This window comes from Girardinichthys multiradiatus, chromosome 5 (genome assembly GCF_021462225.1).
Source record: "Girardinichthys multiradiatus isolate DD_20200921_A chromosome 5, DD_fGirMul_XY1, whole genome shotgun sequence".
Lineage (NCBI taxonomy): Eukaryota > Metazoa > Chordata > Actinopteri > Cyprinodontiformes > Goodeidae > Girardinichthys > Girardinichthys multiradiatus.
Window position 1 is genome coordinate 35054615 of NC_061798.1, and position 25131 is coordinate 35079745.

The following is a 25131-nucleotide window of genomic DNA, read 5'->3' on the forward strand; positions in this document are numbered from 1 at the left end:
AAAGCCCTTCACTTTTAAAGATTGTCTGCTTGGAATAAAAGATGAAGATATATTTTTTCACATGGTAATATATAGTAAATAGCTCAAACTTCATATAAAAGCTTTTTTTATATATACATGCACAAATGCTTTGGGAATGCTGTACATGCTTTTCCAAATCAAAACCATGGAAAACACCCATAACCAAACCACTAATTCAGCTCCATAGTCTTACTTTGAACACAGCCTATTCAATTAATCAATTAGCTACACAGATTTAGCAGTATGCATGTCATGGCTATTGGATCTGTAACTTTTACAAGGAAGCAATCAGATTTTGCTGAGTTGGTTTGGTTAGCTTTTCTTTAACACTGTTTATGCTTAACTTTATCAACTAGTAAACATTTTTGCCTGACGTCTAGTGTGCTCCAGTAAAATGGGTCTCAAGGACCCAATGAACACATATATTTTCCCTGTGACCTGGAACTCCAGGACCATGTAACTCATATAAAAACAAAGTGATATCACAATCTGTTTTCAAAGTTTTTTTATTTTTTCCTTAGAAATTTGTAACATGTAAGAAATATGGAATCAACTCCACTCCAAAGCTCATTCAACTGCATGCTATATATAGTAGAAAGAACTAAAACCACATTGCGTTAACATTTATCCAAAATCTTCATCCATTTTCTTTCATAACATTGTAGCAAGAACAATTTAGACACCCAATATAATAAAAGATTACATTCAAACTTGCCTGCTACTGTATATTGTTTATATCTATGCCGAGATTATTAAGAGTATTAAGTCAAACTGAAATACATTATACTGAAAATAACAGTTTTTGCCCTGAGCAAGGTCAAGATGATGGTTGTAGAAGCTTTGACAGAACAATGTAGTCGGGTCTGCCATTACACCAGAGTTCTGAACAAAAAGTTAAATGAACATTCACACTGTTCACCCTATTCATAAGATTCCTAACCATTTCCAGTGTGGAGTCAAGCAAAGTCAAAACAAATGCAGAGGTTTTTTCAGTCACATCATCCATGTTGCTTAAACACCTTTTCAGTTACAGAAACTTTGTATTAATAACTTTGGCTTAGTTGTTGCCTTTTCCTAACTACTTTGAAACGCAACAACAAAGCTCAATCAGCATAAACATTAATGCCAGAACCATTACTTGCAAAACATCTTAAAAATGACTAATAAGAGTGTTAGTTTGGATTTTATGAAGTAAGGTTCTGTGAACATAACAGTACTAGTTCCCTTGCCTTTAACAGACACCATATTGAGTAGAAAACTCCTTCGAACGGTGAAGGCTAACACCGAGACAGACTTGGCTGGTTTTAGTGATTTGAAGCAACAAACAGAAAATGGTTACATCTATAGGCTACAACTCTATATTAGTGCATATTAACATTTCAAAGCCTTCTAAATTAAGTAATTGCCATAAAATTGTGATACTTTAAATTGCCTGTTGCTCTCAGTTGTTGTTATTGTAAGTGATACATTAGACTCATGATCATAACCAAAAGGATAGGAGTGCATATGTTCTATAAAAACACACAGCACACTTGAATAGCGTTTTGCTAAAAGTAGAATCTGCTTTTTAAGGAAAGTCCTAACTTTAACAAAGAGGTTGAGGTTTCAGGAGTACCTCTGTCTTACTTACACAAGACATTGTTAAGATAGTTGTCGTTTTCTTAGCTCAACAGCTTCTCTGGTTCTTAACTAAGCTTGTCGATGCTGATGGCTGTATCAGCCACATGTTGTCTGTCAAGAGTAGCGGAAACTTTTGTGGCGGGTTGTGCAACAGCATGGGAGATGTGGGAGATGTTCTTGTGCTCTTCCAGGTCCATTAGATGTTTAAAAATGAGCAGTCCAGATCAGCCGACAGAAAACTCACCAAACATGACTTTAGCATAGCAACAACCACGTTGTTCAGCTTATGAAACAGCAATGAAAAACACACTCAACACTGAGTTTTATTCCATGTATAGTTATTTACAGTTAAACTGTTTCTCTGGCTGACGAGATGTTAACATATGACCACTCTGAGGATTTCTTAACACACACTCATGGTGATATGAAATCTGTCTACTGCGGGTAAGGGAATTATTACTGAAAACGTCACTGAACCTCACCTCAGAACATCAAAACTATCTTTTTAAAGGACCAAGTGGCAGTTACAGCTCTTCTTTTTCTGTATATCGGATTACAGAAGGGTGACATGTTCTGATTTTATGAGTTATAAATAGACTCCTGTGTTTTTTTTCAACAGAAATAGTAATTACTGTAGATTTGAATAAATACCTTTTAAACTTAAAAGGTTAATCATGTTTTAGATACATATACCTTTCTGTGTTTTATCAGTGAGATTTGGGAGCTGTAGACAAGTGAAAGGCCTTGTATATGTGCAGTGCACCTGCTAAAACTGAACCTTTTCCAACATGATTGGTGCTGCAGACTCTGGGGGTGTTTAGCATTCAGTCTGACACACACACATACACACACACACAAAATTTCCTCTTAGCTACTACTTTTTTTCCTTCATTCTTTATCAAGAAAGCTTCTTTTAATAATCCTTGAGATGTTTATTTGACATCGTCATTGAGCAATTATTTGAGTGATGTTATTAAAAATACATAAACCCTTGTTGCGTACAAGTTTTGTATTATGTGGTGCTGAAGCTCAAATTCACTCTGTAGTCAGGCTGTTGTTAATCTTATTCTAAAATCCCTTGGGGCATTTTTGTCTGAACATGCATGACAATGATACATGAGGGCCCAAGAAAGACCATGGCCACATTAAGAATAATTCATCGATATAATTTATCAAAGCAAAAAACAGGAAGGCAGTGAGTGATGAGGCCAGCATGTGAGGTCACAAAAGCTCCATTCAACTGCTGTTTGAAGAGATGACTATGGTACACAAACACCAGAAACATGTTTTTGTTATTTACCTCATTCTTTGCTGGAACAAAACTCTTGTTCTCAAAAAAAAAAAAAAAAAAATCTGAAGTCCTAAATCAAAACAATAGCCTGATTCATGGCTGCATTTGACCATCTAACATCACTCTACTTGCTCCGGCTCGGCGTCCATGCACGTCTCCCAGGGATTCCTGGGCATCTGAGGCATTGAGAGGACGAGAAGCGCGATGCCAGCGAGAAAGAGAAGGGCAAAGCCAGAGCAGGCACAAGCAAAGGACCAGGCGTAGTAGTACTCGATCCAAATAGTTTCTTCGCTATCAATCATGCGTTTCACTGACTGACGCATCACCTCCAGTGAGATGAAAGCACAGATACCTGAAGACAGAAGTTTTTATGTGAGCAGGCGTGGAGGATCATTTTTGATATTTGATTTTGTTTCAGACTGTGAAACTACAGGAAAGTTGAAGATTTGTCAATAAACTGAACCAACCTGCAAATGCGAAAAACATCCCTGCAGGTTTGAGAAGGTAGTCTCTTCCTTTCCCTTTCCCAGTGCATGATCCCAGTAAACACAGAGAGCCAAGGATCATGAAGGCAAGACTGAAAATGGAGATGGCTGCAGCAGAAATGTTGTACTCTGGAAAAACAATTGGAAAAAATGTCAAAATACAATAAAAAAGGTTTTGGAGCTCATGAAAGAAATAGGTGCCCAATGAATCCCTGGGTTATACCACACAGTGACAGTTTTTTTAAATATCAATGGCTCTCCTCCCAGGGCAGCATAGCCATAAGGTGGAAAACAAACAGGAGTACATTGCACTGGGGAGTTTTCTATTTCTTATATTCTTAATGTCAACAACCTGTGGTGAACACAGCATGAACCTGTTAGTGAATATTGCAAGAGGACAATTATTGGGTATAGCACTCTAAGAAGATTTGGCCTTTTGGCAGGTAAAGATCCATGAGAGGTCCTGTTTGCATGCCACAAGTCATGTAAGAGACAAAGCAAACATGTGGAAAAGGCCTCCAATTTATATGACACCTCAATGAAACCTTCTGGCCAACTTGCAAAACACTGTGTGTATGAAGGAAAACAAACAATACCCATTACCCTTAACACACTATTTACATGATGACACATAGGGGTAGATGATGCATCATCTGGTATGGATGCTTCTCTTTTAAAGGAAGGTGGTCAGAGTTGATGGGAAGAAGGATGCAGCTAAATAAATGGCAATTTTGGAAGAAAACTTGTAAGAGGCTGCAAAAGACTCGAGATAGTGGTGGAGATTCAGCATCCAGTAGGATGCAACCCTATCATACACCCAGAGTAGTTCACAGATGCTCTCCAAAAAATGAGCAAAACAAATTCCATCTTTAAAAGTGCAAAGCTGGCAGGCACATACCCCAAAACACCCGCCGCTCTAATTGTAACGAAGTGGTTCTACATAGTATTGACTCAGAGGGTGGAATACAAATGCAATGAACAATCATCAGATTTTAAATAGGAAAAATTTTGAAAACCATGTATTTTCCTCTAACTTCACAAGTACGCACTGTCAATCACACAAACTACACTGCTCAAAAAAAATAAAGGGAACACTTAAACAACACAATATTACTCCAAGTAAATCAAACTTCTGTGAAATCAAACTGTCCACTTAGGAAGCAACACTGATTGACAATCAATTTCACATGTTGTTGTTCAAATGGAGTAGACAACAGGGGGAAATCTTGGTGATTAGCAAGACACTCAATAAAGGAGTGGTTCTGCAGGTGGGGACCAGAGACCACTTCTCAGTACCTATGCTTTCTGGCTGATGTTTTGGTCACTTTTGAATGTTGGTGGTGCTTTCACACTCGTGGTAGCATGAGACGGACTCTACAACCCACACAAGTGGCTCAGGTAGTGCAGCTCATCCAGGATGGCACATCAATGTGAGCTGTGGCAAGAAGGTTTGCTGTGTCTGTTAGCGTAGTGTCCAGAGCCTGGAGGCGCTACCAGGAGACAGGCCAGTACACCAGGAGACGTGGAGGAGGTCGTAGGAGAGCAACAACCCAGCAGCAGGACCACTACCTCCGCCTTTGTGCAAGGAGGAACAGGAGGAGCACTGCCAGAGGCCTGCAAAATGACCTCCAGCAGGCCACAAATGTGCGTGTGTCTGCACAAACGGTTAGAAACCGACTCCATGAGGATGGAATGAGGGCCCGACGTCCACAAATGGGGGTTGTGCTCACAGCCCAACACCGTGCAGGACGCTTGGCATTTGCCAGAGAACATCAGGATTGGCAAATTCACCACTGGCGTCCTGTGCTCTTCACAGATGAAAGCAGGTTCACACTGAGCACATGTGACAGATGTGACATAGTCTGGAGACACCGTGGAGAGCAATCTGCTGCCTGCAACATCCTTCAGCATGACCGGTTTGGCAGTGGGTCAGTAATGGTGTGGGGTGGCATTTCTTTGGAGGGTCGCATGGCCCTCCATGTGCTCGCCAGATGTAGCCTGACTGCCATTAGGTATCGAGATGAGATCCTCAGACCTCTTGTGAGACCATATGCTGGTGCGATTGGCCCTGGGTTCCTCCTAATGGAGGACAATGCTAGACCTCATGTGGCTGGAGTGTGTCAGCAGTTCCTGCAAGATGAAGACATTGAAGCTATGGACTGGCTCGCCCGTTCCCCAGACCTGAATCTGATTGAGTACATCTGGGACATCATGTCTCGCTCCATCCACCAACTGTCCAGGAGTTGGCGGATGCTTTAGTCCAGGTCTGGGAGGAGATTCCTCAGGAGACCATCCTCCATCTCATCAAGAATATACCCAGGCGTTGTAGGGAGGTCATGCAGGCACGTGGAGGCCACACACAATACTGAGCCTCATTTTGACTTGTTTTAAGTACATTACATCAAAGTTGGATCAGCCTCTAGTATGTTTTTCCACTTTAATTTTGTGTGTGACTCCAAATCCAGGCCTCCGTTGATTAATAAATTTGATTTCCATTGATGATTTTTGTGTGATTTTGTTGTCAGCACATTCAACTTTGTACAGAACAAAGTATTCAATGAGAATATTTCATTCATTCAGATCTAGGATGAGTTATTTGAGTGTTCCCTTTATTTTTTTGAGCAGTGTATACTGAAGTTTGAGACTATAACCTCAAAAAACGTAAAATGATTTAAGGAGTCTTAATACTTTGGCAAGACACTATAGACCTTCATCCAAACCAAAGTTTTAAACAACCCAGAATTAAAAGGTTCCTCTCTTATTTTATTTCTATGCAAAGCTTTATATTTTCTCATTCCCTTCAAAGGAATGGAATAACATTTCCATAACATAAAAAAATGCACTGCCACATTTGATTGTAATGTTAATAGGACTCACTTTGTAGGGGTTCAGTTACCTATATCATGACCCAGTGAGCCATTTTTTTCAGTTATTGTGGCTGAATGAAGAGGTGTTTAGGTGCTTGAAAACCATCAGCTGTGTAGAAGGGCTTAGGTTACAGCATTATATAATACTTGAAAAATGTGGGGTTAACCCTAAAGGTAAGGAATTTTCAAATCCTCTTGGTACAGATTTAACATGCAGGTCATCTTAGTAGGATTTTCATCTTGACCAAAATCTCGTTAAAACTGACCTGATCTGACCAAGGTGTGGAAGTGTGTTTGTGCAATTTTCTGACCGCTCTTCCAGCAATGTATTTGTGAAGTCAGACACTGACTTTAGGAGAGAAGTCCTGGCTGGGAAACTTCCCTCTCTTACTTTTACTGCACTGGCGTAGTTCAACAATATTTGACTCTTTTGTTTAAGAAAAGGTTCATTTGTTTCTTAGAATTTATTCCATTTATGTGCATTTATTACTATAAATATTTAAGTTTGCATTTAATATTATAGTATGTGTCTAAATGTCATTTGTAGGTAAATAAAAAATATTAGCATGTATTTTATAAGCCACAGTGAAGAAAATTAAGTTAGTGAAACGTTTAGGAGGCAATAGAACTTATGTATATACGTGCTATTCAAAGTTCAAGCATTTTTCCAAAATGATGAAGGAACCTAGGAGCTTAATACCTACAGATTATTCTCTCTTTAATTAGTTTGTTTTAATGTGAGACTTCTTGTGGTGTTTATGACACAATCTGTACGGACGGGTGTGTCTGTGGTGGCCTGCGTCTACAATGTTCATTCAACCCTTACTGTGTAACCCAATGGCTCTGTCAAGAGTACATAATGCTACATGGAGCTTAGGTCAGCTCTCCAATTATTCCAGCAGACTCACAACCACTTAAGGGCCAGTCCTATGGACTGCATGGCCGAGTGGGTGGGAGGGAGGGAGGGACACCCATGAATGCTTGGTTTGCGGGAGTGTGTGTGTGTGACTTTATGCACATTTCTCTTCACCCTAATAATTGTGTGTCAGTGTGACATGGCTCCAAATACAGCCCCACTCAAATACATAGCTCAATGGGGGCCTTCTTCTGATACAGCCAGTGAGAAGAAGATGGAGGAATTGAAGGGTAATTAAAATGAGGGCTGGGCCATACCTAGAGAGAACTTAAAGTTAAACTGTCTTGGTCTTTTTCCTGTTCATATTCTGGAAATCCTGCATCTTAGGTTAATGTATGAATGTACAGGTGCAGTCCAAAAACTTAGAATATTCCTGGAAATTTAATTTATTTTAGTAACTTTGTTTAAAAAGTCTCAAATACATAGATTCATTCCAAACAATGTTATTTATTTTAAGAGTTTATTTGTGCCAATTTTGATGATTATGGCTTACAGTTAATCCATCCATCTATTAGCTATACCCACATATCATTATGTGAGTGCTGGTGCCTATCTCCAGTGGGTCACTGGCCATGAAGATGCGGGGTAAATCCTGGACAGGTCACACAGGATGAACAACCATGAGCACATGCACTTATATCTAAGAGCATCGTGGAGAGACCAGTTAACCTAACCGTTATGTTTTTGGTCTGTGGGAGGAAACTGGACTACTAGAAACATTCAAACTACATGTACAAAGAACCCAGGCCACATTTCTGCTGCAAGGCAACAATTATACCAATTGCTCCACCATGCTGCTCCCCTTACCGTAAATAAAAAATCCAAATTCAGTTTCTTGGAACATTTTAATTATGTAAGAACAATGACATTGATTTTAACACACATATTTTATGTTACAGCAATGTTATCTCTACATTATCATAGGGAAAACTGCTGACTTGACAGTTGTCCAACAGGCATTCTGTATCACCCTCAACAAGGAGGGTACGTCACAAAAGTCATTGCAAAAGAAGCTGGTTGTTCACAGAGTGCCAAAGCCTAGCATATTAATGGATAATTGAATGGATGGAAAAAGTGTGGTAGAAATACGTACACAAGTATCACGGGTACCTGTTGCCTCAAGAGGATTACTAAGAGCTTTGAGGAAAGTCACAAAGTGCGGACTGTGGCTAGAGTCAGTGCTTAAAGATCCACCAGAGATAGACGTATCTAGAACATTAGCTACAATTGTTGCATTTCTTGTGTTTATTCACTCCTCACCCAATACTATAAGCACAGCCATCAGTCACAGTTTTGTAGATGCTGATTATGTTTCGAGAATAAGTTTTTACCTGCCCTGCACTTTTTAGCTGGCCAGCATTTCTGTGTTAAAAATCCTTTTGTATTTTTCTATTGTAATGTTCTAATGTTCAACTAAGCTGAATGTTTAGCTTTCATTAGCTGTAAGCCATAATCATCAAAATAAAAAAAGCATTTGAATTATCAAAGTGTGTGTTTAATGCATCTAAATAATATATGAGTTTCACTATTTGAGCTGAACTGCTGAAATAAATGCCCTTTTTATATTCTAGTTTATTGAGATGCACCTCTATGCGTATACACGTTCATACATATATATATATATATATATATATATATATGTAGAATATGTAGGTATGGAGATAGTGACTCTTAAATCTGTGGTTGACATTTTGATGAAAGATAAAGCAAAAACATGTTTGTTGTGAAGGAAAATAGGTCAAATAAGAAAGTGTGACCGCTTTGATGTCTCCCAAGATGGAACATATTCACAAAACAAATTCAGGAAATCAAATCAATCTTTTTGCTTCAATGTTTTGACAAGATGGAAAGAAATAACCTTCGAACACTTAGAGAACAACCTACCTTTTTGAGTTTTGTATTCAAATATCTCAGCATCTTGTCCTGGATTGAAGTGTCTGAAGTAAGTGCAGTTTTCCTCTGTAAAAAGAGAAAAAAACTATTTCAGTTCAAAGCTCTGCAGAGCGTGATACTGTAGCTCTAAAAAATATTTATAGAAAGAAGACGGAAATGTTAAAGTCAAAGTGTTAGTGTGAAGTTGTCTGTTTACACATAAATCAGAAACTAATTAAAAACATGTCTTTATTGCTGTATCTTTTAGAAAAAAAGTTTTTTGAGTAAATGGTGCACCTGTGCAAAACAATAAAGAAAATACACCTTGATTGATAAGCAGAATGTGGATATATAAAATGAAACACAACACAGTTGTCTTTTAAAACTAAAATATGTGAAGGAAAATACTAATATTAGACAAAACTGAAACATTACAACAAGTAAAATAGATTATTGAGCCTAAATCAGTAAAATAAATCTCATCTATTGTCTTGCAGCTAGGATAGTTAAAATATTTTGCATATTAAGGTGTAATGAATGAAGGATTTGAAGTATAACTGGCGGCAAGGTCATGCTTCTCTTTATTTAGCCAAGAAGATTTTGAATTTTAGTCAAAGTAAACCACAGGAACGATATTGACTCAATGGCTATCTATACTGCAAAAAATAATGTTATAGCACTATATGTTGAACTGTTGCTTTTTATCAAATCCTTCAATTTTTATCAGAAAACAATAAACGTAGCTTAAAATTCTCCAAATCGATGTCTTCTTCCTCTACTGCACTCATAAACCTTTTCACACCCCTATTGAAGTCTTGCCCCTCATCTTTTCGCACCATTATCTGAACTCCTCCTGCTGCTGAACACCTTGCGAACGTCGGCCTTTTCTTGGAGCACTTCACACTGTCTCAGATCTGTCACATTTTTGCTCTAAAAGCATCGTAAAATCGACACCCTCTGGATAATATTAACACTAAGTCGGTTGCCTTTTAGAAACATGCTCTGCTTTGTGTGGTTTGACTCACAAAGTAAATGCGGTTACAGCAAAAATCACAATTAAATTTTCTCCTGCAGATGAGGTGCTAAACCTTTGGGATTCGTTTGAATAAAGTTGAGTTGCTTTATGTCCTTGTGCAGTGATTTGGTAGAGGAAATGTTCTTTGATGTTGTGCCACGTCTATAAACTATTGAATCCAGTTTAGAAACCGGCTGGAATTAATGTCAAATCTTGAACACATTTTACTTATATCAGGGCCCAGGGCACTTATCACAAATCCTTATGCTTTACATGTTATATGAGCTTTAGACAGATTGTCTCAAATCAAATTGAAAGATAGCAGCATCAAATGTCATGTTTGCCTGGATTAAAAGCATTAATCTCAATCAAAGTAAAGAAAAATCAGAACCCGCACTATGTAAGAAGTAAATGTGTGAAAATATGCAAAAAAAGTTGCTATTACAACACAGCAAATGCTTTATTTCCCATGCTGTGAAAATATCCATGTGTTAAAATAAGCTCAAATCTGTCAGGTTCCTGAAATGAAACAACACAAAGCATTCACTCTAATAAGAACAAACTATCTTATTTTTACAAGAAAAGTTAGGTTTATGTTTACTAAACCCTGTGTCAGGATCTGGGTTGTGTTTGTGTTTTGTGCACAATAATTTATTAGTATGGTGTAGGGCCTCCTTTTGCGGCCAATACAGGGTTAATTCGTCTTGGGAATGACATATACAAGTCCTGCACATTGGTCAGAGGTATTTTAAGCCATTCTTCTTGCAGGATAGTGGCCAGGTCACTACGTGATACTGGTGGAGGAAAACGTTTCCTGACTCGCTCCTCCAAAACACCCCAAAGTGGCTCAATAATATTTAGATCTGGTGACTGTGCAGGCCATGGGAGATGTTCAACTTCACTTTCATGTTCATCAAACCAATCTTTCACCAGTCTTGCTGTGTGTATTGGTGCATTGTCATCCTGATACATGGCACCGCCTTCAGGATACAATGTTTGAACCATTGGATGCACATGGTCCTCAAGAATGGTTCGGTAGTCCTTGGCAGTGACGCGCCCATCTAGCACAAGTATTGGGCCAAGGGAATGCCATGATATGGCAGCCCAAACCATCACTGATCCACCCCCATGCTTCACTCTGGGCATGCAACAGTCTGGGTGGTACGCTTCTTTGGGGCTTCTCCACACCGTAACTCTCCCGGATGTGGGGAAAACAGTAAAGGTGGACTCATCAGAGAACAATACATGTTTCACATTGTCCACAGCCCAAGATTTGCACTCCTTGAAACCGACGTTTGGCATTGGCATGAGTGACCAAAGGTTTGGCTATAGCAGCCCGGCTGTGTATATTGACCCTGTGGAGCTCCCGACGGACAGTTCTGGTGGAAACAGGAGAGTTGAGGTGCACATTTAATTCTGCCGTGATTTGGGCAGCCGTGGTTTTATTATTTTTGGATACAATCCGGGTTAGCACCCAAACATCCCTTTCAGACAGCTTCCTCTTGCGTCCACAGTTAATCCTGTTGGATGTGGTTCGTCCTTCTTGGTGGTATGCTGACATTACCCTGGATACCGTGGCTCTTGATACATCACAAAGACTTGCTGTCTTGGTCACAGATGCGCCAGCAAGACGTGCACCAACAATTTGTCCTCTTTTGAACTCTGGTTCTTTCACCCATAATGTTGTGTCCATTTCAATATTTTGAGCAAAACTGTGCTCTTACTAATTGAACCTTCACACTCTGCTCTTACTGGTGCAATGTGCAATCAATGATGACTGACTACCAGGCTGGTCCAATTTAGCCATGAAACCTCCCACACTAAAATCAGAATCAGAATCAGAATCAGCTTTATTGCCAAGTTCATACATACAAACAAACAAGGAATTTGACTCCGGTACACTTTGTTCTTTGGTTTTGTTTTTGTATTACAGAATATACATATTTACAATGTACAATATACACATATATAGTAAAAAGGTGCATTTGCAGCATCTGTATGCTGTTGTTCTGTACTCTATTGAATGTTCAACAGAGAAACAGCCTGTGGGAAGAAACCGTCTCTGTGGCAGCTGGTTTTAGTGAACAGTGCTCTGTACCGGCGGCCTGAAGGTAAAACTCTAAACAGTTTATGTGCAGGGTGTGTGGGGTCTGCAGAGATTTTAGCAGGTCTTTTCCTGACCCTAGACCTGTATAAGTCCTGGATGGAGGGAAGGTCAGCCCTGATTATTCTCTCTGCATTCCTGATTATTCGTTGCAGTCTGGACCTGTCCTGTTTTGTGGATGAGCCAAACCACACTGAGATGGATGAAGACAGGACAGACTGAATGATGGCAGTGTAGAAGATGACCAGCTGCTCCTGTGGAAGGTTGAACTTCTTGAGTTGCCTCAGGAAGTACAGTCTCTGCTGGGCCTTCTTTCGAACAGTGTCTATGTGTGAAGACCATCTCAGGTCCTCAGAGATGGTGGTTTCTAAGAACCTGAAGTGGTCCACGGCCGATACAGTGTTGTTGAGGATGGTGAGGGGGGTGTATGGGGGTGGTGTTCTCCGAAAGTCCACCACCATTTCCACAGTCTTGAGTGGGTTGAGTTCAAGGTAGTTCTGACTGCACCGGTGTACCAGCCGATCCACCTGCTGTCTGTATGCAGACTCATCACCGCCCTGGATCAGTCCAATGACAGTGGTGTCATCTGCAAACTTAAGGAGTTTCACGGACAAGTCCGCTGAGGTGCAGTCATTTGTGTACAGGGAGAAGAGGAGTGGGGATAGAACACACCCCTGTGGGGCACCAGTACTTATTGATCTGATTCAGGAGAAGATGCTACCCAGTCTCACCTGCTGCTGTCGGTCGGTCAGGAAGCTGTTGATCCACTGACAGGTGGAGGCTGGGACGTTGAGCTGGGTGAGCTTCTGGTGGAGGATGTCTGGTATGATGGTGTTGAAGGCCGAGCTGAAGTCTACAAACAGGATCCTGGCGTACGTCCCTGGACGGTCGAGGCATTGCAGGATGAAGTGTAGACCTAAGTTAACAGCATCATCTGCCGACCTGTTTGCTCAGTAAGCAAACTGCAGGGGGTTCAGCAGGGGGCCTGTGATGTCTTTCAGGTGCTTCAACACCAGCCGCTCAAAGGATTTCATGACCACAGACGTCAGGGCTACAGGCCTGTAGTCATTTAATCCTAGGATGGTGGGTTTCCTGGGCACCGGGATGATGGTGGATCGTTTGAGACAGGAGGGGACCTCACACGTCTCCAGGGACTTGTTGAAGATCCGGGTGAAGATCGGAGCAAGTTGATTTGCACAGGCTTTCAGGCATGAAGGGGAGACGTTATCAGGTCCTCCAGCTTTCTTTGTTTTCATGCGCTGAAAGAGCCTGTTTACCTCTTCCTCGGAGATCTTTAGTGCAGGCAGAGGATCTGATGGTGGGGGGTTGGTAGCTTTATGGGAAGAACTTGTTCCTGAATGGGATGTAGAGGAGATGATTTGAGGCGTGAATGGCTTCTTGTCATGTCTGCAGTAGAAGCCATTCAGACGGTTGGCCAGGAGACGACTCTGTTCAGGATGGGTGGGGGGTCTCCTATAGGCAGTCAGGTTTCTCAGACCAGTCCATACAGCTGAAGTGTCACCAGTAGAAAGGCTGTTCTTATGCCTCTCACTGTAGCTTCTCTTGGCTGCTTTGATCTCCTTTGTTAGTCCGTTCCTGGCCTGCCTGTACTGTGCCCAATCTCCACTGCTGTGAGCTTCTTCCTTTTCCCTGCGCAGATTCCTGAGGTGTGGAGTAAACCATGGCTTGTTATTCCCAAAGGTGCAGAAGGTCTTGGTCTGCACACACATGTCCTCACAGAAACGGATGTACGATGTCACCACATCAGTTTGTTGGTTTAAGTCAGTGGCTGAGGTTTCAAAAACAGTCCAGTCTGTGCATTCAAAGCAGGCCTGTAGCGTCTGCTTTGATTCCTCAGTCCACTTCTTAACAGTGTGAACCTTGGGTTTGGAAGCTCTTAGTTTCTGTCTGTAGGTTGGGATGAGGTGGATAAGACAGGTGTTTCAGTTTCATTGTCCAACCCCTGTACATTCCAATTAATCCTAACCATTGAACAGTGCAGTCAGATTCAGTTATTTATTCAAATTGGATAAAAAGTTTTTCTATCTAAGGAAACCCAGCAGATTGCATCCAGTCAGTGACTTGCAGCATTCACTCCTCCTGGATGAGCATGTAGAGACAATGGACAGTCACCGGCATTGACTTTGCAGCAATCCCTCATACTGAGCATGCATGTAGCGACAGTGGAGAGGGAAAACTCCCTTTTAACAGGAAGAAACCTCCAACAGAACCAGGCTGAGTGTGAGCGGCCATCTGCCACGACCGACTGGGGGTTTGAGAGAACAGAGCAGAGACACAAAGAGAACAAAGAAACACTTATCCAGGAGTACTTTCTATGGGAAGGAAAAGTAAATGTTAATGGATGTAGCTCCTTTAGTCGTTTCACCTAGAAAGAATGAACAGATAAACTCTGAGCCAGTTTTCAAGGTTAGAGTCTGAAAGAGAGCACATAGAGTTAGTTACAGTAAAAGCTCAGTCAATTGCCATGTCTAGGAGAGAGAAAGGGTTAAACACTGAAAGACAGGGTGTTTTATGTCACTGAATACTGACTACGTGTCCGGAAGTCTTTCTGGATGATCAAGGCTATCTACCTTCTGAGGATTTATTTTCCTAACTTTTCCTAACTACTGTCTGTTTGGATTTGCATCTAGCTGGCAGTTTCTTGCTACTTTCGCCTCCTGGACCAAGCCGCAAGCGTACCCTGTCTACCCTCCAACTCAAGCATCTGCACACCAAACTCATTCCTGTTTTGCTCTGAGCTCACACTGAACAGCACCTAAAGAACCTTCTACCAACCTGGATCCTGAATGCCTCTTCCCCAGGCAACCTGACAACACCTATTTAGTAAGCTGTTCTCTTGTTTGCATTAATTCCTTGTTCTTAGTTCGACATCATTCAGTTCCCTAATTTTTCACCAGTGCTTTTCCCTTCTTCCCACACATTTGGAGAATCATCCGTTACGTTCCTGATTTTCTTTGTCACAATAAACATCCTTTACATATTCTGTTCTCCAGAGTGTTCTCTGTATGTGGGTCAGATCTATTGCAAACAAAATGAAACCCTGCTTTTGAAATTAAGGGCTTTCAGTGTCCCTTGCCACATTGTGTAGTCCCGCATACAAATAAATATGTTTTTATGAATGAGGACAGGGACTGGCTGTAAAGGGAAAAATACAGATAGGTGGTTACTAAGCAACAAGCCCCACTGTTTTCACTGTTGATAATGTATAAGAGGTGAAATAGAGGCTTGTCAATGAGTTATACCTCTAAGTCAAACCTAAAGGAAAAATGAAAGGGTGGGAAACAGCTACAAAATCATCAAAACCTCAGAAAATGTTTTGGTATTTTACCTGTCAAGAAAAGTTTATCAGTTATTTTTTTATGTGTATGGTGGCTGAACTAACAAAAAAGTTAACATCTCATTTTTGGTTTCTGTTAGCCGTCGGTTTAACAAACTTTGAATGTTAAATAGATTTAGTTCATTGATTTATTCCATGATATGAAAGCACAAAGGAAGATACCTAAAATCCCTGCCAACTTCAGCTGGTCAGTTGGATTCTATTCAAGATGGAGCCTTTATTTACCCAAGAAAGCAAATAGTTGATTCTGATTTCTTAAAATACTGAATATCTTTATGAACTGCAAAACTATTGGTGTACCTTGTTGTTTACATAAAAATCACCATTTTTAAGAATAAGGTCAGAGTTGATACACTGTACGTCCACAAGGTCTGTCTCTCAGAGACATATACATTTTTTTCCTTGTCAACTGGTTGCCATAGTAACACCAAAATCTTCTTCAGATTGGCCGCTCACTCCCTAGTGACAACTCCTCACCTGAAAGCCTCCACTACTGAGACGCTGTGTGTTTAAAAGGACACATACAGAACATAGAAATTTGGTTCTGTATGTGTCAACCGCGGTTGTGTAAAATGTTTCCTTGCATAATGTGCTATGCTAAATGCTAACCTCTGTACCCTTTTCTGAACATATCATCTGGTTACAAATTCAAAGTGATAATCTCCAGACATCAAACCCAGAACAGATGAGATTGCTGCAGTCCAATCTTAATGTGACCACATCAAGATTGGACTGTCCTCTGTACAGATGTATCTTCAATCTGAAGAGATGAGCGTAAGGAATCCTCACCTTTCAGTGATCTATGAAAACGACAACAGATGTTAGACTCTTATAGGCACCTTTTTCATATCCTCAGGGGATTCCGATGTGAATGCTGGCAGACTCTCTGGTGTTTCATAATCTTCAAATTTTTATTTTTGCTCCCCCTAGTCCTCGATCATCTGTGATGGTATGGGGGGTGTTAGTGCCCATGGCATGAGTAATTTGCACATCTTTGAAGACACTATTAATGCACAAATGGTACATACAGGTTTTGGAGCAACGTATGCTGCCATCCAAGCAATGTCTTCTTCAGGGATGTCCCTGCATATTTCAGCAAGACAGTGCCAAGCCACATTCTGCACGTGTTATAACAGCGTGGCTTCATAGCTTTGTAGTAAAACAGTGCCACTGCAAGACTGGCCTGCCTGCATTTCAGACGTGTCTCCCATTGAATATGTATGGCGTATCATCAAGCACAAATTATGACAGCGGAGACCCTGAACTGTTGAGCAACTGAAGTTGTACATCAAGCTAGAATAGGAGAGAACTCCACCTGAGCTTCAACAATTAGTTTTCTCAGTCCCCACATGCTTATTGAATGTTGTTAAAAGGAAAGGTGATGTAACACAATGGTAAATATGCCCTTGTCCCAGCGTTTTTATAATATGTTGCAAGTATCATATTCAAAATGAGTCAATATTTGCAAAAAAACCCCAACAAAACAATAAAGTTAATCTGTTTGAACATTAAAAATCTTGTCTTTATAGTATTTTCAATTTTATATAGGTTTAACAGTTTTACACAACACCCCAATTTCATTGGAATTGGGGTTGTAGCTTAAATACACATTTTAATAACTATCAACCTTGTATGCTCATTTTATTACCTTAGCAAGAATACTTTAATTGATTTGTTGTAGACTAGACTCTTGGTTATTAGTTCATGTTAGACTTAATTTTCAATTGTTACATTTTATATGTTATACTCATTGCAATGTTAAAAACTTCCTCTGTTCACACTCTATGCTGTTATTTGCCAAAATATTTGCCACATGATAAGAATTAATAAATAAATCAATAACATTCTAACATGAACATAAATGTAATGGATCATGGATGTTTGAAACTCCTGCTTTTCTAAGTTCCTGTAGCAGCTAGCTGCGCCCCAGTGTTAGTGCTAATTTGCTCACAAACAATAGGGGCAAGGGCAGATTTGCCTATAGATATGTAATTCTTGTACATTTTGTTAGAATCCTTGTTGAAAAATACAACGTTCCTTTCTACTTCCTGTGAAGGTTTATGTTGCTAATACTACTTAATCGCCAACTGAAAGAGCAAGTGCAGGTTTGGTTTTAGAACGTTTCTGTTAAGCTGCTATCCTACATTGGCCAAAATGACCCAGTGCACATTTGATTAGATTCTCCAAGGATTAGAAGATGGCCCCATATTAATTGCCTATATAAATTTGATGTTGGGCCATTCTGGGTATAAAGTGGGTCCCTAGGGGTGCTGCAAAATTTTAACTGATTTTCTTAAAACCCATTCGAGACTAATCTATAGTAATTGGGAACCTACATAGGGTTCCCAATTACTTTTGCCATTATGAGTTGTATTTATTCAACCCAAGTTGGACCCACACAAGAGGCTTACTCTGTGCTCAAATCCACTTATGCCCCTATTCCATCAGTACCCACTCTACTTGACCCAGGTCAAGTCTGGGTCAGCTCTACAAGGTTTGGTTTATTTTCCATTACAACTGAGTACCATCTCAATGTGGGCAGGATCGTCAGCAAGGAGGCCCCACAGCCTGAATAAGTGACATGATGTGATTTCTATGTGACACAAACACAACAACTGCCTTGACTGCTGCTAAGTCTATGGCTGTTTTCAGACTCAGAGGGAAAGAGGAGAGCCAGAGAAGGCAAGACGAAGAAATTTGGATTAGTACTGGAGAGAGAGGGTAGCCATTGAGCGGTATCTGAAGGGTATAAGCTAGAGGACGTGTCAGTGTAAGCTCACACTACCTAATGCTAGCTTGCTATAGTGGTCATATGCACAATATGCCCATCGTACAACAATTTAATGGTTGACGATATTAGTTATTATATTAAGTATGCTGTGACTAGTGCCCCCTACCCAATAAGTGACCAACAGCACAGGTTGGCTGGCTTTGAACCGCAAGCAAGGATATACTAAAAATAGTAAGAGGTTCACGTAACTGTTACTAATGGAAAAGCCTAAAAACCGAGTAAAGCCGAACTGAACCGCACTGAGAAGGGACTATTGTAAAAGGGGCATTAGTCCATGTAGTCGTAACAAAATCCCTATCAGGCCCATATGGACGTGGAGGAGGCATGTGGAAGATCCTCACTTCCTTCCACCACAAAATATGTCATTACTTGTCCCAATCCTTTTTTTGCTCATTTTTAATCTTTGCTACATGATATAGTAAATATGAAGACAAACTAATTTTAAAAACAGTTATTTTTTATTAGCTGTAGAAATGTGTTGGCCACTCAGTAACACTTTGACTTTGTGTCTATTTTATTGTTGGTCCTTATCCTGCTGGTTGTTATGACATGTTGTGTAACGCCTAAATAGCGCAGTCTGTTATCTTTCTGTCATGTTACATTGGTTTAACAACATCTCCGCACACTGTCATGTCACTGTACATATTGTTTTTGTGTGCTGTCAATTCTCTTTGTCTGAAGTAGAAATGTTAGGCCTAATAATTTCAGATCTTTGAGATTTGAAATTGTTTTGCAACTTTAGCACATCTTTAAACAATTGCATTTAGTTCATGCCTGTTACAAACATAGACACTCTGTAGGCATGATAAATTGTAAGATTTTCTGAATCTGAGCACCACATGTATGTCTGTGTATATGTAAAAGTAATTGCTAGGATGATGTCTCTATATTTGATGGTCTTTATGGGAAGGGTTTGGTGGGAATGCAGGTGCTAAAGTTATGCCAGACTCTGCCATGAGGCCCTGTCACTCAGAGAAACGATGGGCTTGTTCATGAACACTTGACCCTCATGGCCCTGACCCAGCACAGCTGAATATTTACATGGCTTATTTTTGTAACTAACAGCAGTGCTCGTTGCATGCAATATAAAATAAGTTGCACATTTCCTATTTCTGGAACCTCTTAGATATTTATTTTACTGGCCCTCTTACAATGCTGTAGCCGTAGAAACTGCCAAAGTGTTGGCTTAAAAGATTTTTAGATGCTTGAAAAATAAATGTATAACAAAATATAAGAGATTTACCGATAAGAGAAATAACAATTTAACTAGAGAAGATAACCAGGGTATAATTTTCTATGTTTGGATTTAAAGAACCCCACTAACAAAAGCGGAAGTAACTCAAAGTTCCTCCTCCATCCTCTCACCATCTGCACTTTGTCAGCATTCTCCTTAAAAAAAACCAGGCCATATTTTCCACTTGTTTGTCTTGCTGTAGAGGATCTCCTCGCCAAATTTTTGAGTCCTGTTTTTTATCATCTGTGTCCTAGATTAAGAATAAAACGCAAATCCAGCCAAAGGGAAATCCATCCACTAATGAGACATCTATCAAATTTCCTTTCTGAAAAAAGGCTGCTTTATTGTCGTTAACATGTAATGTGTGGTTTTTTTTTACACACATAATTTTGTTTTTTTTTTGTTTTTATTTTATTATTGAGTGTCATCTGTCTGTCTCATTCTAATCATAGCATAAACCACTCCTTGGACTTTTGCTACCAAATACTCTCCTCTCGAGCTGATTTTGGGTGTGCAGCTGAATTTTAAGATTAAGTCACAGTGAATCTTTAGTACAGCCGAAATAAAGTATAATGTTGAAAATAAGAAGCTTTTCTCAAAATAAAGAATGTTTTTCTGAGATTCTTAGCTTCCGTTGAATTGTTCTATTTATATAAAAACCATCTGCATCAGAATTAGACAATTTTTTTTTCAAATATTAAACAAAACAAAACATTATAAAGGTTAACCATTTTGTTTCTTTTTAGTAAATACAGTTCATAATTGTTTATGAAAAGGTACAGAAAAGAATGTTCATTATGTCTGAATTAATAGTACCACTACTTCTACTGAGTGTAGAACTGCTTTTATCCCGTTTTTCTCTTTTGTAAGGGCAGATGTTAATGTCCTGAAATGATCAAAAGTTAATTTTGAGATCAATTAGCTTTCCTAATAAGCTATCAGACTTGTTTGATTTTGATAAGCAGAGGAGGCTGTTTGGTTTTATTGGTTAATATTAGTTATTTAAGTATTTGCTACACAATTATTTCAGACTAAATAATGAAATTCCCCAAATAACCATGATCACAATTTTCACTACTGAAAAATAAACTCCAAAATCCAACACATTTGCTATGTAACATTACAGTCTAAAGAGTTCAATGTGTGCCTGGGTGGGTAAAGGTATTGAGAAAATTTAGTACGTCTGCACCAGTGAACCCCGCCTCAGGCATTTCATCTGTTCCTGAAAGAGCCCTTGCAATGCAAACAGAGTGCAGGCATCCCAACATCATTAAAGAATTAGCTTATCTTTGTGAGTAGTAAGGATTTAGGTGGGTGTCCTGAAAAGCTGACATGAAAGTACAGCAGCTGCTTGACATACTGTTCGTATAATGGTCAACATTCAGTGAGGGCAGGTGCTTTTCTACAGATGAATACAAGCAGTTTTAAGAACGTTTGATGACATAAATACGTTTTTATGATCTTTAAATTGTTACGTTTGAATTAGAGCTACACAAAGTGACAGCATTTTTCAGAAAGACAACTTAATAATCTGGCGGTATTAAAAAAGAAACATATCCAGTTTTCTTTATAACAATAAAAACAAATATCTGTCAACATCATTTTCACCAGAAAATAACTTTAATAGTTTAAGTAAAGTGAAACTTTACTAAAGTTTTCTTTATGGACGGTACATGTATTGATTCTTTACTTTTACCATTAGGTGTCTATACAGTATATGTCATCATTGTACAAGTATCAGTGTGTAAGCCCATTATAAGATACTCTCAGCAGGTTCTTTGACCACCGAGTGGGAAAAACTGTTTAGCTGTTGTGAAATTTAGTGTTTGCTGGTGGTTTCTTAAGACTCTGTGGCTTATAAACTATGGTTTCTCAGTCTGATACCCACAGCAGTTTGTCCTTTATGCCCATCTACCATGAAGAGCTGATGTGTCTCCCACCACTCCACTCAAACCCTTTTTTACATTTTACAATTACAAATGTCAATGTATTTTATTGGGATTTTATTTCAGAGACCAACAGAAAGTACTGCTTAACTCCTACATTTATTTGTTTTTACAAACAGCAACAACATTATGATAAAAATAATAGCATTTATATTCAGGCCCCCTGAGCCAATACACTGTAGAATCACCTTTTGCTGCAGTTATAGCCACAAGTTGTAGAGACTTACATTTTCTAGAGATTTACATTTTTGCCCATCACTCAATCTTTCTGTCAGCCATGCCAAGGCTCCCTATCACTAGTGAAGAAAAGTATCCCCACAGCAGAATGCTTCCACCACCATGTTTGCACATACCTTGCTTATCTTCCTGTGGAAAAAAGTAATAAAACATCTTCTGGTTTCTTTAAACAGTGATTTCTTCCCTTTCTACTCTTTCTTAAAGGCAGAATTTGTGGAGTGCACAGCTACCAGTTGTCCTGACAACAGATTATCCCACCTGAGCTGTGGATCTGTGCAGCTGCTCCAGAGTTAAAGTATTCCATGTGCCATACTCCTTCCAATCTTTGGATAATAAATCTAACTGTGCTCTGGTATGGCTTGTATGGCCTAAAGATTTAACCTAAACCTAAAGTATAGCTTTAAACTTCTCCACAGCTTTGTCTCTGTCCCATCTGGTGTGGCCTTTGGTATTCTTTAAATATTTGTTTACAAATGTTCTCATACCTCAAACATTTCTTAGGTGATTTCTGAAGAAAACTGGTTACAATGGAAATAAAACTGGATTTTATTTATCAGTATTAGAGGAAAATGAATGCTTTTCAAATGTTAATATTTGTTTTTATTTAACAGCATTCATTTTCAAGTATGCACTAATTTGTGTTGGTCTATCACATAAATGCCCAATAAAATACATAAAATGTTGTGGTTTCAACGCAACAAAATGTAGAAAAATTCAAAGAGCATTAATTTTGCTGTAAGAAATTGAAAACAAACTAAATAAAACCTGATACAAGTTATAATTTTTTTATCCAAACAGTAGCAGGGCCATAAGCAAATTACATTCAAAGCTTCTTTTATTAAAATAAGTCTAGCATTGAACTGAATTCTATTGCAACAAGTAAACTACTAGTAGACACAATTTTACAGCAATAACAGCAGCAACAAGCCTGACAGCTACTAGTGGTGCTAACTATAAATGTTACAAAAATACAAGGCTGTGGAGTAAGTATTTGCCCCCTTTTTTGCTCTTTTCTACACTTAAATATTTCAGACCAACAAATAAATCTTAATCTTAAAAGGCAACATAAAGAAATTCAAAAAGAGGATTTCAAGCAATGATTTCCATATTAAAGGAAACAAGCTATCCAAACCAATCTGACTGTGCAGTATGTGGAAAAGCAATAGTCCCTGCTTGGTAAATCATAAATAGACCGTGAAGCTGCCAAGCTGGAGAACTATTTTTTCACACAGGGTCAGGTTGGTTTGGATAGTTCTCCTTCCTCAATAAATAAAATCAGCTTTTGAAAACTGCGTATTGTATTTACTCAGGTTATCTTTGTCTAATATTAAATATGTTTGATAACCTGAAAAAATCTCAGTGTAACAAAAAAGACAAAAAAAAGCAACAAAATAAATCTTTAAGGAGGCAAATACTTTTTTATACTTTTTCATTTGTTTGCCCACTTGATCTAAATTCTGTTTGAGTAGAAGCAGTTTTTATTGAACAAACTATTAATTCACACGATCTTTTAGATAAAAATTGACAAAACCATGAATACAGAATTTAAGCCCTTTTCTTCGACAAAGTGCAGCCATTGCTCTACATTAAATACAAACTTCAACGTTAATTAACCAGCAACCTAAATGATGTGTCCAAAAAAGTCAATGCAATTATATGAATATACACAGATAAAACTTTACAATTTAAGCACAGTGAATGTAATAAGGACATCTCTAAAGGTTAACGTTTTCTTTAAAAATCCTCTCAGACTATTAAATCTCATCAAATCATCTTAATGGTGGTCATTAAACATCTCATCAACTGATGCCGTCTTATTTGCCTGTCAGAGGTTCTCTCTCTTAAACTGTTTGCTAAAAAAGTTAGTTGAGTTTCCAAAAAGTAAACTTCATGGTCAAACTAGGACAATTGTTTTGCACAACAAGCTTCATAAAGCGGAGAAATCTCAACTTAAAATTTAAAACATTCATTCATCTTCTATACCACTTCTTCCATAGTGGGTGACAGGGGAGCTGGTGCCTATCTCCAGCAGTCTACAGGCAAGAGGCAGGGTACACCCTGGACTGGTCACCAATCCATCATAGGGCAACACAGAGACATACAGGACGAACACTGCTCACGCTCATTCACACCTAAGGGCCATTAGAGAGACCAATTAACATAACAGTAATGTTTATTGACTGTGGGAGGAAGCCAGAGTACCTGGTGAGAACCCACACATGCACGGGGAGAACATGCAAACTCCGTGCAGAAAGACAGCGGGCCTGGAGTCGAACCCAGGACCATCTTAGTGCAAGGCAACATTCAACAATGCTACCAACTGTGCCATCGAACAGCCAGACTTCAAAACATTTTACCAATTTTAAAATGTTTTCATTCCCAAAAACAGTTTGATTATTATTAAAGGGTTGGAATAAATAAACTGCAGCAGGATCCTTTTAGGACCTCCATGGGGATTTTAGACAGTCACATGACTTCCTCTGTTAGGACCTCTATCCTTAGTAGCTTCATACTTCATAGCAGAAGTTATGCTGCAAAAAGCAATAATTGTGCTTCATGGGGCAAAAGTTTTTTATTCTAATATTGCCACATGTGCAAAAATCAAAATTTTTAAGATTTGCTTTGATTATATGGCTGAGTTAGAAAATATTTTGCTGGGATTTTTTCTTACCTCCAGGCAAACTAATTGGTCCGCAACCATGCCCCTCCATGTAGTTTTTCTCGGTGATGTAAATGTGCTTCTTGCACAGCCTCCACAGACCAAAGTGGGCCGCCTCACAGGTTTTATTGGACCTGTCCACCTGTGGGCTGAGCACTGCCCAGTGGTCCGTTACCACTGCTGTGAACATGCACGCCATACCCACCAGCAGAACGACAATGGCAATCTTTATCTTGGTACGCTTGTGCATGTTTCCAGTAGGTGCGATTTCTAGTCAATTAAAAAAATTGTAAGACTCAATATTCTGCAAAGTGAACACACTGATCTGAAACCCAGAGACTTCTTCCCTCAGTGACTGCAGCTCACCTCTGAGAAAAGAAAAAGCTTTGTCTTTTCTCTCTCCACCCAGGACTAATGTCTTCTCTCCCGCTGCCACAAATCTGTGCTTCTAGTTCGAAAGGAAAGGGGCCAGACTCCTCTGTCCTACTTTCACGTCCCTCTTTCCCCACACACTATGAGCTGCCACTCTACGGACGGGATGCAAGTTCACATAGTCAGCTGTTGAGGCAGATCACAGAAGTTGATGACCAGATGTCTGCCATGGTGGGGTATGGGTGTGTTTCACAGGGTGTTGTATGCTATAAATGGCTGGTGAGTCAGGTTGTCAGGCTCTGTGCTTATCCTATTACAGTATCACTGTGTTAGATTAGTAACG

General features: G+C 39.4%; 1 protein-coding gene across 2 annotated transcripts; it reads right to left on the bottom strand.

Moving 5' to 3' along the window:
* Nucleotides 1-509: 509 nt before the first annotated feature.
* On the bottom strand, nt 510-24943 carry LOC124867833 (voltage-dependent calcium channel gamma-1 subunit-like). 2 transcript variants are annotated; one of them, XM_047364473.1, is made up of 5 exons: nt 24783-24942; nt 24429-24686; nt 9085-9159; nt 3400-3546; nt 510-3284 (listed from the first exon to the last, which is right to left on the bottom strand). In XM_047364473.1, exons 2-5 carry the CDS (start codon nt 24664-24666, stop codon nt 3052-3054), a joined length of 693 nt encoding a protein of 230 aa, XP_047220429.1. In that variant the 5' UTR covers nt 24667-24686; nt 24783-24942; the 3' UTR covers nt 510-3051. The 2 variants fall into 2 exon arrangements, with proteins under 2 accessions (XP_047220429.1, XP_047220430.1); XM_047364474.1 differs by having other exon boundaries at nt 24429-24943.
* Nucleotides 24944-25131: the final 188 nt, after the last annotated feature.